The sequence below is a fragment of the Purpureocillium takamizusanense genome, chromosome 2 (genome assembly GCF_022605165.1).
Source record: "Purpureocillium takamizusanense chromosome 2, complete sequence".
Classification (NCBI taxonomy): domain Eukaryota; kingdom Fungi; phylum Ascomycota; class Sordariomycetes; order Hypocreales; family Ophiocordycipitaceae; genus Purpureocillium; species Purpureocillium takamizusanense.
The window spans coordinates 3,124,500-3,138,332 of NC_063069.1; the positions used below are offsets into that span (position 1 = coordinate 3,124,500).

The 13,833-nt window shown below is 59.2% G+C and overlaps 3 protein-coding genes across 3 annotated transcripts; 2 read left to right on the plus strand and 1 right to left on the minus strand.

Annotated features, from left to right (window-relative positions):
• Positions 1-4,225: 4,225 nt before the first annotated feature.
• On the plus strand, positions 4,226-7,839 carry JDV02_002741 (uncharacterized protein). The gene has a single exon (XM_047983807.1). It carries the CDS (start codon positions 4,441-4,443, stop codon positions 7,078-7,080), a length of 2,640 nt encoding a protein of 879 aa, XP_047839779.1. The 5' UTR covers positions 4,226-4,440; the 3' UTR covers positions 7,081-7,839.
• Positions 7,840-8,039: 200 nt separating this feature from the next.
• Positions 8,040-10,508, minus strand: POB3 (FACT complex subunit). Its single transcript, XM_047983808.1, has 4 exons — positions 10,349-10,508; positions 9,471-10,196; positions 9,037-9,408; positions 8,040-8,965 (listed from the first exon to the last, which is right to left on the minus strand). Exons 1-4 carry the CDS (start codon positions 10,357-10,359, stop codon positions 8,359-8,361), a joined length of 1,716 nt encoding a protein of 571 aa, XP_047839780.1. The 5' UTR covers positions 10,360-10,508; the 3' UTR covers positions 8,040-8,358.
• A 640-nt stretch (positions 10,509-11,148) lies between these two features.
• On the plus strand, positions 11,149-13,622 carry ATG15 (Triacylglycerol lipase). Its single transcript, XM_047983809.1, has one exon. The coding sequence runs from the start codon at positions 11,285-11,287 to the stop codon at positions 13,202-13,204; it is 1,920 nt and encodes a 639-aa protein (XP_047839781.1). The 5' UTR covers positions 11,149-11,284; the 3' UTR covers positions 13,205-13,622.
• Positions 13,623-13,833: the final 211 nt, after the last annotated feature.

Genomic DNA, 13,833 nt, shown 5'->3' on the forward strand with positions numbered 1-13,833 from the left:
CGGCCTGAGAGTCGAGACACTGAGCAGGCTGTCAATGCTCGCCCGGGAGGTCGAGACCAGCCCTCCCTCAAAGATCCAACATGGCCCGAAGATTGAAGGTGCTTGTATAGTGAGTTCACTGTACTCCGGACTTTGGACTCTTGCCCGCTTGTAATGCTCGTCGTCAGGGCTATCCGTTTCACACAAGGTAGCCCTAGACTAAGTAGTGTATTTTGTGTCTTTACGTCGCGGAAGGAATCGGCCTTGCTCCGCTTGAAGTTGATAACGGAGCTTGAGAGTCGAACGGCAGGACAGGCATGTTGAATCTGCTGCGCGTCAAAGCGGAGAAATATGCGCCTGTCTGTGTCCCGGGGCCCTCCAGACCCATCTGCTTGTGCGAAAGCCTGTAGCACAGCACAGCCCATCGCAACGGGCCCAGGAGTGTGGAGAAGTCAGATCTGGCATGGAAGTATCCACCGCTGAGGCGCAAATGTCCCGCCTCGTCTGTCCTGCGCAGCCTTGAGACCGGGTGTCAAGGCCACAGCAAGCATCCAACGTGGCGCGTCCAGGTATTGTCTCGCGGAAATCAAAAGCCTTGTGACTGCTATCTGTGCTCTTGGAGCTACCGCTTTGATCACTTGCCCTTTACCTATCAGCCGTATTTGAATGTTCGCTTGGGATAGGTTTATTGGCAGGCAGCCAAGAAGGGAGGGGGAGGGCCTGGGAAAAGCGCTGACTGTCTCCCCCTGAAGCGGCCCCCTGCTCTATCCCTTCTGGCCCAAGAAGTCGGGATTATTAGAACGCTGCAAGAGGATCCTTTTTCATGGTCCCTGTCCCAATGGGCGTGGCTTTGTTTGGCATCGCCGAAGCTCGCGCGGCGACTAGGGACCCCATCCTGCAGTCAGAGGGTGGTCCCACGGGTGGCTGGGTTCGAGGCATCTCTGGACCGGTGAAGACGCCGCTTGGCAGACCCAGGCAAAGGGTCATTCGGTTATGCACAGCAGTCGAGGCGGCTTGAGGACGGCTCGCTGGTGAGATGCGCGCGAAGGGTGTAAGATGCCACGTTCCAGGCGCGCAGGTATCGAGGCAACGATGGGATGCGGGAGCAACTGGAAGAAATGCTGGTGTGCCTCCAGCTGCTGCTACTGCTGGTGCTGGTGCTGCTCCTGAAACGGGTGCTGCTCTTGTGCGTTCCTACCTTACTACCTTACCGGTACTTGGGTACCTACTTCAGGGTGGCACTTGCTCAAGCTGCCTCTGCCTAGGTACAGGTACCTTAGGTAGTGCAGTGCCGTACTGGACACCTATAAGCACCTACCTGATAGTACTTGCCTACCTCGTGCCTAGGTATTTACCTTGGTATCAAGTGGGCATTTCAAGGCAGGAACGGACAGTCCCCAAGTCTATCGAGCCATTCGAAAGAGAAGCGGGTGCCACCAAGACAGTCGTACTTGCCTCCACCGCTTCGCGCGCCAGGGGGTGAAGCGACGATGGGGGTTTCCCGGGGCAATTGGTTGACGGAACTTGCTTCCATGCACTGCAGGAACAGCTAACGTCGTACTCGTCGACGCTGCTCCCGCCTTGGAACGACTTGTGAGGCACTCAAAGTCAGGTACTAGGTAACCATATGGTGGCCGGTTCTTGCACTGGGCTGCGCAATGGACCTTGGTATACCTACCTGCAGATAACTACTACTACAGGCACTGCTCATGTACTTCAGCTTATTAGTACCTTACCTCTACGACAGCGAGGCTCAGCGGCACACCAAGGGCAAGAGAATCGAACCGAGACGGCCGCCGCCGCCGTGCGCGACCGACGGCAAGAGGCAAGGTGCAACGGGAACGGGTACCTAGCCGAGACGTGTCTCAAGCCCGCTGTTTTATCCTACCTACCGTGCCGTCGTCGCAAACAACGGGCTGCACCTCTGCCTCGTGGCAACAAGCCTAGCCCGAGACAAGTTCAGACGCACCGCACCGTCCTTGTTGTAGGCACGGACGTTGGCGCATCGGCGGCCACTCTCCTCAGCGCCAGAAACGTCCACCGCAGTCGATCCCAGGGCAGGGCAGGGCAGGGCCAGCCTAGCCGGACCCAGCCCAGCCCAGCCCAGCCCAGCCCAGCCCAGCCCAGCCCAGCGCCTGACGTTTCACAGCCTCCCGGTGACATGGCTCGACCGCCTCGAAGTCTGGGGCGGCGCGCTGGATCCCCAAGTCACCGGGCACCACGACCTGTGGGCGAGCCTGTCGTGCGACTTGACGGCCGGGCACCAAGCACGTAACCTACTGGTACCCAAGGTACTAAGGTTATTACCTGTAGTTACCTGCCAGGCTGGCACCAACAGCGGGCTCCACGCCACGGCCAGCGCTACCAAGGATGGGTCTTGGGAATCCCTGGCCGAGGCATAAGCTGCTGTGGAGATGAGGGTGGGCAAGCTTCCGGGGCCCCTGACTAGAGGCACGTCGACGTCGCCCTTTGCCTGGTTCTGCCACGCCCGCCGCCCAGTGGGCAACGCCGGGCGCTCTCGTCGACGCACCGCACCGCACCTTGCTGGACTGGACTGGACTGGAACATGGCCAAGGGACCGGCACGCGAGCCCTGGCCCGCAGCATCCGTACCTGCACGTACGTACGTACATGAGTTGAGGAGGGCGAGGGGGGAGCCATGCCAGCCATGCCAGCCATCCAGCCTATCTGCCTGCCTGCCAGCATGCCTGACCGCCCGCCCGCCGCCTGCAGCGAGCCTGATGAGAGAGGTGTGCCGATGTGTCTCCCTCCCGCCCGGTTCCGCCTCTTCCTGTTTCTGGGCTGACATGAATGGTTGGCGTCGTCTGCAGTCCTTCGGGCCCTGCCTGTCTCGACACCAGCCTCCGCTGCTGTTGGTTCATCCAAGCGACGCCCGCCATGCCGTTCCTGCATATCACTGCAGAGGGATGAGTGAGGATTGCCCTGCAGCCCGCAGCAAGCACAGCCAAACCTACCTTGGCCAAAGGGCGACGGCGCGTCCCCGTCCATGGACTGTAGATGGAGTTGGCGCGACCCCGTCAAGGGCGGATTCAACCAAGCGAGCTCTTGCTCTTCTCTCCACGTCCGGCAGAATCGAAGGACGACCCGACGCGGCGGATGGCCAGCCAGATTGATGAATTGAACCGGCCGCCCCTGTTGAGTCGACACGCTAAAAATCCACACAATCCACACACACACACGCCGCGTCGAGGCCTGTCTGATTGGCGGCCGCCTCCACCAACACTCGTCGACTTTCCGTGTCTGGACGATGGACCCTGGGCTCCTCCTGACTGCGGCCGGCGCAGGAGGACACGGCCGGCACCTCTAGCGATGCGGTGCGACTCATCTTGGGAAGCTGTCGATGTGACTTGACACTCAGCTCATTCGGCGAAGAGCCTTTCCAGGTACAACGTCTCGTCAACCCCTTGCCTTCGCCATCACTCTCGCCTCCTTATCGTCTCTTTTCGTCGGTGGACGAGCTTTGTTTGTCTTGTCAAGCTTGCTTCCAGCCGGGCCGTCCACTGTTCACCAGCCTCCAAGGCCCAAGCCAGCTCGACGGTTCGAACGCGCCCGCCCAACAGCCTCAAAAGCTAGCTGTCTCAGACACCCACGCAGGCGCACCCGCACCCAAGAGCCGTTCCGATTCCGCGGGACGAAGTCTGTGCTTGAACGAGGGGCACTCTAGTTAGTCGCGGTCGCCGTCCCACTCGCCGGGCCCTTTTTGGGCCATCAATTCAATTGACCCAGTCAGGAGGGACTCCGTCACTGCTCTTCGCACTTATACAAGCACCGGCCCCTCGCGCCGGCAACATCCACCTCCAAAGTGTTGCACATGGACTGCTTTGCACACGCAAGCTGGGCCCCGTCACCGCTTCATAGTAGCAGTAGCCACCACTCACTGGGCTTCGTATATGCGTCAGAAGGCACATGCCGCACGACGCCTTGCATCGAGATGTTGCCCACCAATCGCCTCCCTCTGTAAATTGGCACAGGCATCGGCCCTGCTCGACCTTCCCTCCCCCCGATCCGAGGTCTATCTCCCCTAGCCCACCAGCAAACGCACTTTGCACCCCGGACCCTGTGGCCCCTTCCACCCCAGGAGTACCTGGCCTTGCCCTCGCCCGGGCCGGGGGGGGTCTGTCAAATCCTTGCTCGGCGCTCTCTCGTGGCCCCCAAAATTACAGCCAAATCTCTCGCAGCTCGCCGACCGTCTCATTATAATATCAGTGCTAGCCGGCGCTGGCTCTCCAAAACACCCCCCCACAGCAGGTCTCCGTACCATGCTTGCTCCGTGTCGACGGTTGCGATCTTCCAACAACGGCCCTTTTCGGGTTTCACGTCCATCTTGCGCGAGCTTGCAGATCAGGAGACCAATTCCGGCCTTCGTTGTTCAACCTGGACCGCGACCAATGATCCGGAGGGCACGACTTGTCGTCGCCCTCTGCCGCTCCACCAGGAAACCATGATTACTGCCTCGTCCTTGTCTTTGTACTCGGGGTACTACACTGGAGTACCCACACAGCCCGTCAAACGAGACAAAAAGGACCCTCCCAAGTCTCGACCATTTGCTCCTCCTCCACAAGCCACCACCCAGCGCTCTGGTCCGTCCTCCACGGAACAGCTTTCGAGCGCGAGCGTTGCCCAGTTTCTGGATGCAGCAGCCGACGGCTCTCCCTCGCCCGAGAGGTCACGAAACTCGAACAAGCAGATGAAGCGCGTCTCGCGATTACACCGACAGCATGGCCATCGTGCCGCCTCGTCGGAGTCGTCGTCCCTGGCCTCAGTCGGCGCAATGGATGCCATCGACCGGCCGCCATGGGAGATAGCACTGGAGAGCCACTTCATTGCCCGACGAACGTCAACTCGTTCCAATGACAGCAGCAGTACCCCGTCTCGTGACCGTGCTGAGAGCGTTCACAACTTCAGCAAGAACTTGTTCCACCGAAGAGGCAAGTCGAAGCGGGAAAGCAGCTCCCACAGCTCATCTGCAAGCTCGATATACTCGGTTGACGGCCCAGCCGACTCCAACGGCCTTGGGACCAAGGATTCCATCCTACCGACCATTTTCTCTCGTCGAAAGCCCTCCAGAGATGAGGCAATGCAGAAGAAACTGCAAATATCGGGTCCCTTCAACTTTCAGCACGTGGCTCACAGGCAACGAAAGCAGGCTGCACACGCTGCGGAGGCGGCCTACGTGGTAGACCCCACGGCAAGCTATCCTCCCGTCCCAGCCCACGGTTCAATCAGCATGCCTACTGCCGTGAGAGGCCCAACAGCTGAGTTCCACGGCCAATACGCCGTGTCAACGGACGCCATAGATGACGCATATAACGGTCACTACGATGCCACGACGCCACAACAGTCGTCGTTTCCTCGCCAGTCAGCCCCTGTGCCCGCACCTCGACGGCTGGTGAAGCATTCCCGCTCACGAGAGCGTCTTCGCAAGAGTCCACCGCGCCCCCCTGTGCGACCCCCGCGTTCGCCGGTCGAGGCCAGTCTTGTTTCTGCAGTCCCGCCGGTCCCTCCGCGCGTTTCCAGTCGGCAATCCAACTATCCGGACCCTCATGAGCACGACTGGTCGACACTGGGCGATCGCCCTCAGACAACGTTTGGCTTCCGACGCCCGCAGCCGTTCCCTCCTTTTAGCTCCGCAGAACATCTGCCCACCGTCACGTCGGGCTACCGTGAACACAGTTCCGTCGCCGAGGGTGGGGCGCCGTCTTCCGTGCTTGGGGAGGCTCTCGACATGGCTTGGCCGCTGAACTCACCGGTTCAGGGCTTATACGATCCGATTCTATCTGCGTTGCCAGACGTACCGGAGGAGGAAGAACAATTTCGAGTATCTCGCCAGTCTCGCCTCAGCCTCGTCAGTAACAATTCATCGCTCCGAGGAAGTCATTCCGTCCCAATGCTGCGGTCGCTTGCCGAGTTGCAAAGGCCGATGAGCGGGGCTTCGGAGACACTAGGCCGATCCGAACGCCCGGTGGCGCGGGGTGTCGCCGGATCGGAAGCCAACCAGCCGGCGGGATTAGGGCTCGGAATGTCTTTGGACGGCTGGGAGGATGACATCGACTACTGCTACGAGCATGAGGCAGAGGCAGACTGCAACTACGAGTGGGGACGGCCGTCACTGGAAACAGCTCGTGACAACGGCTCTCCTCCGACGCATTCCTTCATGGACAGCGAGCTGGGCGAGATTAGAGGCCTGGGTCTGGCGCAATCATGCCCCGCAATTCTCTCCCCGACTCCTCACGACCTGCCCGGCCTCAGTCCTGCTAGTCAGGCTTCGGCCGTACTGGGCCACGAGGCCGTGACGCCCACGTCGAATCCGGTGGTGACGCACAACTTCTCTTTGCCCAAGGGTGACCGAAAGAACCCTCGACACCTGGAGCTGCGGACCGGCAACCGTGCTTCGTACGCATCAAGTTTCAAGGAGTCTCACGGATTCACTCTATCGCCGTCTTTGCTCATTCCTGGCGACTATCAGCAGCAGATGATGATCAAGGAGGCCGAAAAACACACCAATTTGGACTACGACGAATACCACGTCCCGCTCTTCCAGGCGGCTTTCTTCGAGGAGGGCACCCATCCCAACACGAGGGCGGCACCAGTCTATCAGAGGTCCAGCACGTCGACGACTACGACCGACTCTACTTCGCGGTCCAACTCGACCGGGAAGCGGCACATGTCGACAGCTTCCTCGTGGACAACAGTCACGCGCCACACGGCCAGCAGCACGTCGCTGAACAAGTTGGCGGGCGCGTGGACCGACGAGTCGGAGCCATTGCCGACAGTCACCTTGGGCGACAAGATGCAAACGGGAGACGAGTGCGACCCGAGAAACGCGGCAACCAGAGATACCGTTCCGGAGCTCGTCGGGTTCGCCACGACGACCAATTCCAGAAGGGTACAGCATAAGAGCCACGCCAGTGAGTCGCATGTCGTCGACGAAGCAGGCCCTGGTCGGTCACCTGACTTCACGCGGATGCGGAGGGGCCGCTCCAGAACCACGAGTCTGACCACCCAGACGCCACCGCCCGTGGGACAATACGCCTTGTTTCCTCGGTCTTATGTCAAGGCGAATAACGCCGATCAGATCTAAGGACCCCTGCATCATGGTTCCTTCTTACACGCCGCACCCGGCGGGCATGCGGTGACTTACCGTCACATATCACAGTCGTTTTCTTTTTGTTTTGTTTTGTTTTCTTAGACCTGCTTAACATTTGAACCGGCACACGCTCGACACGACAGACAGCCTCTTTGCTTTCCCCTTTATGCTTCTCGGACCTGTGCGCCTATAGATGGCATAAGAGTTGCGCTGCAATGCGGCATGTCTGGAAGGCACACGACCCGGTGCACCAAGACGAGTTATGAGCAGCGCACGGACCGCGTGGTTATGTATACGCTTCTGTCTCTCGTTCAAGGGCGTTGATGGTGGGATTTGGTTTTCTATATAAAGAAAAGCGGGAAAACAGGTTCTGCGGAAGTAGACGGCGCAAAATTGGATGGTTCCTCAAAACGTCTTCTTCCTCGGCTTTATCGAGCGGCCAGCTCAGGAGCCAACGTTCGGTGGTAGCGCACGGAAAGGTCGGACTGTGGTGGGGACAGGCGACCGAGGGTGTTGGTTCCATGTGAGCAGTGCGCATCAGTTTGCGCTCTCGCCTTTGAGGGTGTAAGTGTAGCTCTGCCAGGGCACTGCGTGGAGAAGGGGGCTCGCAAGGACCGACCACCTGTGTATGTAGGAAGGGACGGACGGACGGGGGAGCGAACATTTGCGTTGGACCGACCTACTAGCGAGGAAGGCCTGGCGACGGAGCTCGATGGGCACGAATTATCAATTCGATCGAAGTTACCAAAGTAGGAAACAAGAACGTGATGTTTGCGGCGTCGTGACTGGTGGTCCTTGGCAGTCACTGTCTGCTCCCGAGAAACGATGAGAGGTCCAGATGTCAGATTTGCGTGAGACTTGACTGGTTGCCCCTTGCTTGCCTGGATATCTTAGGCTCTTACTTCTTCGACCCATCCACGGCCAGACCTAACGTAGTAAATCGTCTCTCTCTCTCTCTCTCTCTCTCTCTCTCTCTCTCTCTCTCTCTCTTTGGGGAGACGAAGTTGGCATCCTACTACATGCACAGCTATCCATTACACGGGTATTGCTTGCATAGCAGGCCTCGACCAGCCCCCTCTCCTCTCCATCACTACCAGAAGAAACCAGTCCTAAACGCCGTCAAGGCTCGTGACTTTCGTCACCCTCGTCAAACGCCACCACAGCCATTCCCATATCCAGCGCTGTGGGCAGCGAGCATTTGCTAAAACGATGGGTACTTTGCCCCCGCCACTCCCTCTTCTTCCCCTCGGCGGGAGGGAAAGCTCCCTACATCTAACCCGTCTTTTTCTTCTTCTTGGGTCGCTCGTCTTCCTCCTCCGCGTCGTCATCGTCGCCATCATCCATGTCCTCGTCGTCGACGCCGCTCTCGGCGTCGCTCGCGCTGCCGGAGCCGGAGCTCTCGTGAGCACTGTCGTACTCCTCGGCGACGTCGCTGTCGCTGTCGGCGCGGAAGTCTTCGTCGACGCTCTCCTCGTCCTCGTCGGCGGAGCCGCGGTCGGCCTTACCGGCCACAACCTCGTCGTCGGACTCGTCCATGTCCTGCTCGCGCAGCGCCGCGGCGAGCATGTTGGCGTCCTCGTCGATCTCATTCTTAACGCGCAGTCCCTTGAGTTTGAAGAAGGCCTCGAGCGCCTTGAGGTCCTCACGGTTAATGTTGCTGAACTGCGAAGAGCCCGCGCCGTTCTTCATCACGACGGTAATGTCAAAGGTAGACAGTGTAGACACGGCGCCGCCGACACGCGAAAAGGTCACGGACTGCGTTTGTTCGTAGGCAATGTACGTCGCCGGCTTGGGGACGAACATAAAGGCCTTCTCCAGACAGTACAGGAAGCCCTCGCTGGCCTTGATGGAGCACTTGATGCCGTACTGGCTTCGGTGGCTGTGGTCATGGGGGTCAGCACGCTATGCACGCGTGAAGCAACAAGCACGGGAATTGGGTTCGAGACTTACGTGATAAAGTCCTTAGCCGGCGACGAAATCTTCTTGTTGGCCAGGCCTCTGAAGATCTTGGCCACGACATGGTGCAGTGGCTCCTCGTAGTGTGCGTCCAGCTTGTCTTTGTACTTGCTCTGCAGCTCGCTCTCCTCAAGGTTGAGATCGATGGTCACCTCTTCGTCCTTCTTAAACTGCATGACGACGAAGGGATACCGAGTCTGGCCCTGGCGCAGCGGCGGATCCAGGCCAATACACAGCATACAGTGCATGTCATCGGGCTTGGGCAACACCATGAACTTCTTAATCGCGTCGTACTGGATCTTGTAGTCGTAAGTCTTTCCGCGGAGCCGAAAAGAAGCTTCATACATGTCGATATCGAACCGTCCTCTGTAGGGTCACTCAGTAAGCAAACGACTACCAATGGCACTCAGAGCAGATGAGGGACAAACCTGGGGGTGAGGTGGAGAACGTCAAGAAAGGTAGCGATGGTGTCGCCCGCCATCTCGCCAATCTCTGCCTTTTCGATCAGAGTGTCGTAGAAGAGAGTGGCGGCGTTTTGCTCCTCTCCTTCGTCGCCGCTAGCGCCGTCTTCGCCCTCGGCCTCCTTCTTGGTCGTGGTGCCGGGAATATAGAAGCGCATCTCGACCAGCTGGTCCCTACCAGCGCCGGCCTTCTTCCCCTTGCCGCGCGCGCCGCCCTGGCCGTCCGTACCAGTGTCGTTGGCGTCCTGTGGCAGCGACATTTCGACAGCGACCTCGTTGCGGCCAGCAAGGTTGGTGTTTCCAATCTCGGAATAGGGCAGCTCGAACGCGGGCTTGTTCTGGACGCTAAATGTGAGCTCGGCCTTGGAGAACTCGGCCTTGCCCCAGTTCCAGCCTCTCAGGGCATGCTCCTTGGACTCGAGAACGGTGCTGTACCAGTTCTTGAAGACCTTGCTCAGGCGCTCGTAGTCCTCCTGCTGAAAGCCGTCGAGCTGGATGATGCCCGAATTGCGCTGAAGGATGCGAACCTCGTAGCCCTTGGATGCTCGACTCCATTGCGCGCCTCCGATGTTGCTGTGATCGAGGGTGAAGGTCTCGCCGCCGCCCGATGGTTTCCATCCGAAGCCCGTCTCGGCAAACCTACATTTGCCGCTCTCCTTGGAGAGGTCAAGGTAGATGCTGTCGAAGCTCTCCCTAGGTGCCCGGCGTCAGCGTCGGGCTGCGACAAGACGAGATGCTCGCCAGCTGTCAAAGCGCGGCGATCTGAGAGACGACTGCCCTTGCGCTTGACGATTGCGGGCGCGGACAGCGCCACGGGAGAAATTCGACTTCGGATTTGAACTCACATTGCAGTCATTTCGACGATGGGCGGGGAGAAGCGCCCGTCGCTGTACGTTCGTTGGCGATTGCGATGGGTGACGGCAGGAGCTCTCGAGTGAGTGGGCGCGCGGACGCTGTTAAAGTGGTGGTGGGTGGTGGTGGATAAATTCAATCAATTGTCCTGAGATGCACACACGTCGCACGCGCCACCGCTTTGGGGAGACGCGCCTCGTTTCCATGGGGCGAGAGCGGAGTGGAGCTTCTAGGTGGCTTTCGTCGCCAGCAAGGGCAGCCTAGAACAATGAAGCTCCAGCGGTGAAGGCGCCCAGAACTTCACTGAAAAGGGCTGCGCTGAGGTCGCCCGCGACATGTCGGGTCCAGGTCCAGGGTGCTCTGGGGGCTGCAGTCCAGGCGGGTCAGCTGCTGGAAGCCTGCAGCTGCTAGGGGGAACGAAGCCCAGCCCCGCCTCCCCCCTCCGGTCGGCGCTCACTGCTTGCCCGTCGCGGCGTCGCCACTTGACCCCCCAGAGGCAGGCCCCAACAGTGGGTCACATGGCCCCTGGAAGGACGATGCTACGCTGGGTGAATCAAGTAGCCCCCGACCGCCCCAGCCGTCTATCTTAGCAGCTCTGCTAGTGTTGGAAACGTAAGAAAGTAACGAGACACATAATACGCGTGTTAGTCTACACTTCAAGTCGCTGCCGAGTAACCATTATGCTCTTATCTGACGGTCAGCTCGTAGCCAGGTACCTCCTTCTTAGTAGCCTTCGCTGACGACAGTCGGCGCGCGTGCCCGCCTCATGAGCCATGGATGCATGACAACATCACCCTGTCGCCCTCAACAAGTCCATTGTCGTCCAAGCCGCACCAACTCTTTCTGTTTCCCATCACTCCTCCTGCATCGCTCATGTAGAAATCCTTTCGCTGCCTGAGCGCGGCTGCATAGCACAGACTGTTACCGCCATGACGGGCCCCGGTTTCGGCTGTGCCTCTGCAGGCAGAGTCACCGCTGCTCTCTTGTTATCCTTCCTGGCCGCGGCCCCTCCCTCCGCCGCCTCGGCCGATCAGCATCGCATCGTCAAACAGGACATGTTCCTGCCTCCCTCTCCGGGTTTTGACCCGCGGCCCGAGCCTCCGCACCCGGCAGAACACACCTTTACTCTACGACACATCTACCACCATGGCACCGACCGCCACCCGCGACTACACCGCAAGCGCGACGTCGTCGGTCGCGACGACTCGTCACCCCGCGTCTTTTTGGCTGCCGAAGACGACTACCCCGAACATGATTTGACCCATCTCAAGGCCAAGAGCAAACCACATACGATAGAGCGCCTGGTGGACCGAAGACCTGTCGTGGTAGATGCCATGGTCGCACGAGCGCGGCTCGACGGTTACGCCGCCGTCCTCGATGCCTCTGCCTGGACCATGGACGAGGTCCCGGCGCCCGACGTCACCGACAAGGACACGGTCTTGAGCCTAGCGTACATGACAGCCAACGCCTATGTTGAGGACGAGGATGGCGCAGACTGGGAGGAGGTCGGCGAGCCGTTCAATCGTAGCGCCGATTTCGGGTGGCAGACCGACGGCCTTCGCGGTCACATCTTCGCCGATGAGACCAACTCAACCATCGTCATCGGCCTCAAGGGCACGACCCCCGCCGTGTTCGACGGCGATGGCACAACCACCAACGACAAGATCAACGATAACCTCTTCTTCAGTTGTTGCTGCGCCCAGCAGGGTCAGTGGACGTGGCACAAGGTCTGCGACTGTGCCACGGGCACGTACTCGTGCAACAACACATGTGTCACGCAGGAGCTGCGCGAGGAGAACCGGTACTATGCCGCCGCCCGAGAGCTCTTTTCCAACGTCACCGAGCTGTATCCGGATGCCGTTGTGTGGTTGACGGGCCACTCGTTGGGCGGCGCAGTCACGTCGCTTCTCGGCCTTACATACGGTTTGCCGGCCGTCACGTTCGAGGCCGTACCCGAGGCCCTTGCCGCATCTCGCCTCGGTCTTCCCGTTCCTCCCGGTTCCGACCCGAAGGCGCCGCAGACACGCGAGCACACGGGGACGTTTCACTTCGGCCATACCGCGGATCCCATCTACATCGGTACATGTAACGGCGCCACTGCTTCTTGCTCATTCGCCGGCTACGCCCTAGAGACAGCCTGTCACACTGGCCGTGAGTGTGTCTGGGACGTGGTGGCGGACAAAGGCTGGCGAGTTGGTATTGGCACTCACAAGATCCGTGCCGTCATCTCAGACGTGATTCTGAAGTACGACGATGTTCCCGAATGCAACTCGACCCCGGAATGCCGAGACTGTGCCCCGTGGAAGATGTACGAGAGCAATGGAACGGAGAGCACAACGACGAGCCGGTCAAGCACGTCAACGCGGACACGCACCCGAACTTCGACTTGCAAGACACCAGGCTGGTGGGGGTGCCTTGACGAAACTACAGGCACAGCTACTGCGACGACATCCTCGTCCACGTCCACGTCATCTACTTCGACATGCGAGACGCCAGGCTGGTTCTGGTGCAAGGACAAGACGACCACTACAGTCCCTCTTGTCACAACGATATCGACCACGAGTGTCACGACTGCCACATCCACAACCACATGCGAAACACCAGGCAGATTCTGGGGCTGTTGGGATCCAGCGGAAACGACATCGGGGACTGCGCAGCCAGGCACGATGACGACCATGACGCCGCCCCGAATCACTGCGACCGCGACAAATGCAAGCACCGGGGCGGAAACCTCGGCAACGCTCAGCGCATCCAGCGACGCGCCCCCATGTCGGCACCGCAGCTGGACAGGTGCTTGCAAGGACCGTACCCTGGCCAAGGGGAGCAGGTTCTCCCCAGACGAGATATAGCATATCAAGCGAGTCATGTAGAACATATTCTTCGTCTTTTGGGCACAAATCCTGGATGCTCAAGAGTTTGTTGCCATAGTTCTCTGGTGCTGGACAACGCTTCGCATCCGCGTGGCCGAGGGCAATTGGGAAACATTGCCTTTTGACCCAGTACACGTCCGCGACGACGACGACGAGGAATAGCCTGCTCTCCATACGGCGGGGGCTTTTGGGGTGTTGTTTCATTTTCTGTCTTCCGCGCAGGGTTCGAATTCAGTGCAAGGGTCAGCGGGCGGGCGTTACATTCTGAGCGGCATCACATTACCTCACTTATGGATATAGAAACGGCAGCGGGGGCGAGGGCGGCCTTGGGGTCATGATTCTGTAGCTTAGCGCATATATACTACTAGAGAGCCAGGAAATCAATTTGTTTCGCTACATGTTGATTTGAATCTGTTTGCAGACGTCTACAGCTGACAGTGGCGTACGGGATTGTGTCACTGCTATATTTCATGGGAATTGGAAGGTTAGTACTAGGCCAGTAGTTCGTCCCAGGTTAGCAACTTAACGTTAGTACGGTACCTTAGGTAACTTACAGGAACCATCCAATGGGTAACGAAGCTACACCCACTGTAAGGTAAGCCCAGGCC

Bases quoted from the DNA above. Each gene is read 5' to 3' on its own strand.
- JDV02_002741 (XM_047983807.1), top strand. From the start codon at position 4,441: ATGATTACTGCCTCGTCCTTGTCTTTGTACTCGGGGTACTACACTGGA.
- POB3 (XM_047983808.1), bottom strand. The intron at 9,409-9,470 runs GTTTGTCCCTCA...GTGACCCTACAG, and splicing joins GTTCTCCACCTCACCCCCAG to AGGACGGTTCGATATCGACA. The intron at 8,966-9,036 runs GTAAGTCTCGAA...CCATGACCACAG, and splicing joins CCGGCTAAGGACTTTATCAC to CCACCGAAGCCAGTACGGCA.
- ATG15 (XM_047983809.1), top strand. From the start codon at position 11,285: ATGACGGGCCCCGGTTTCGGCTGTGCCTCTGCAGGCAGAGTCACCGCT.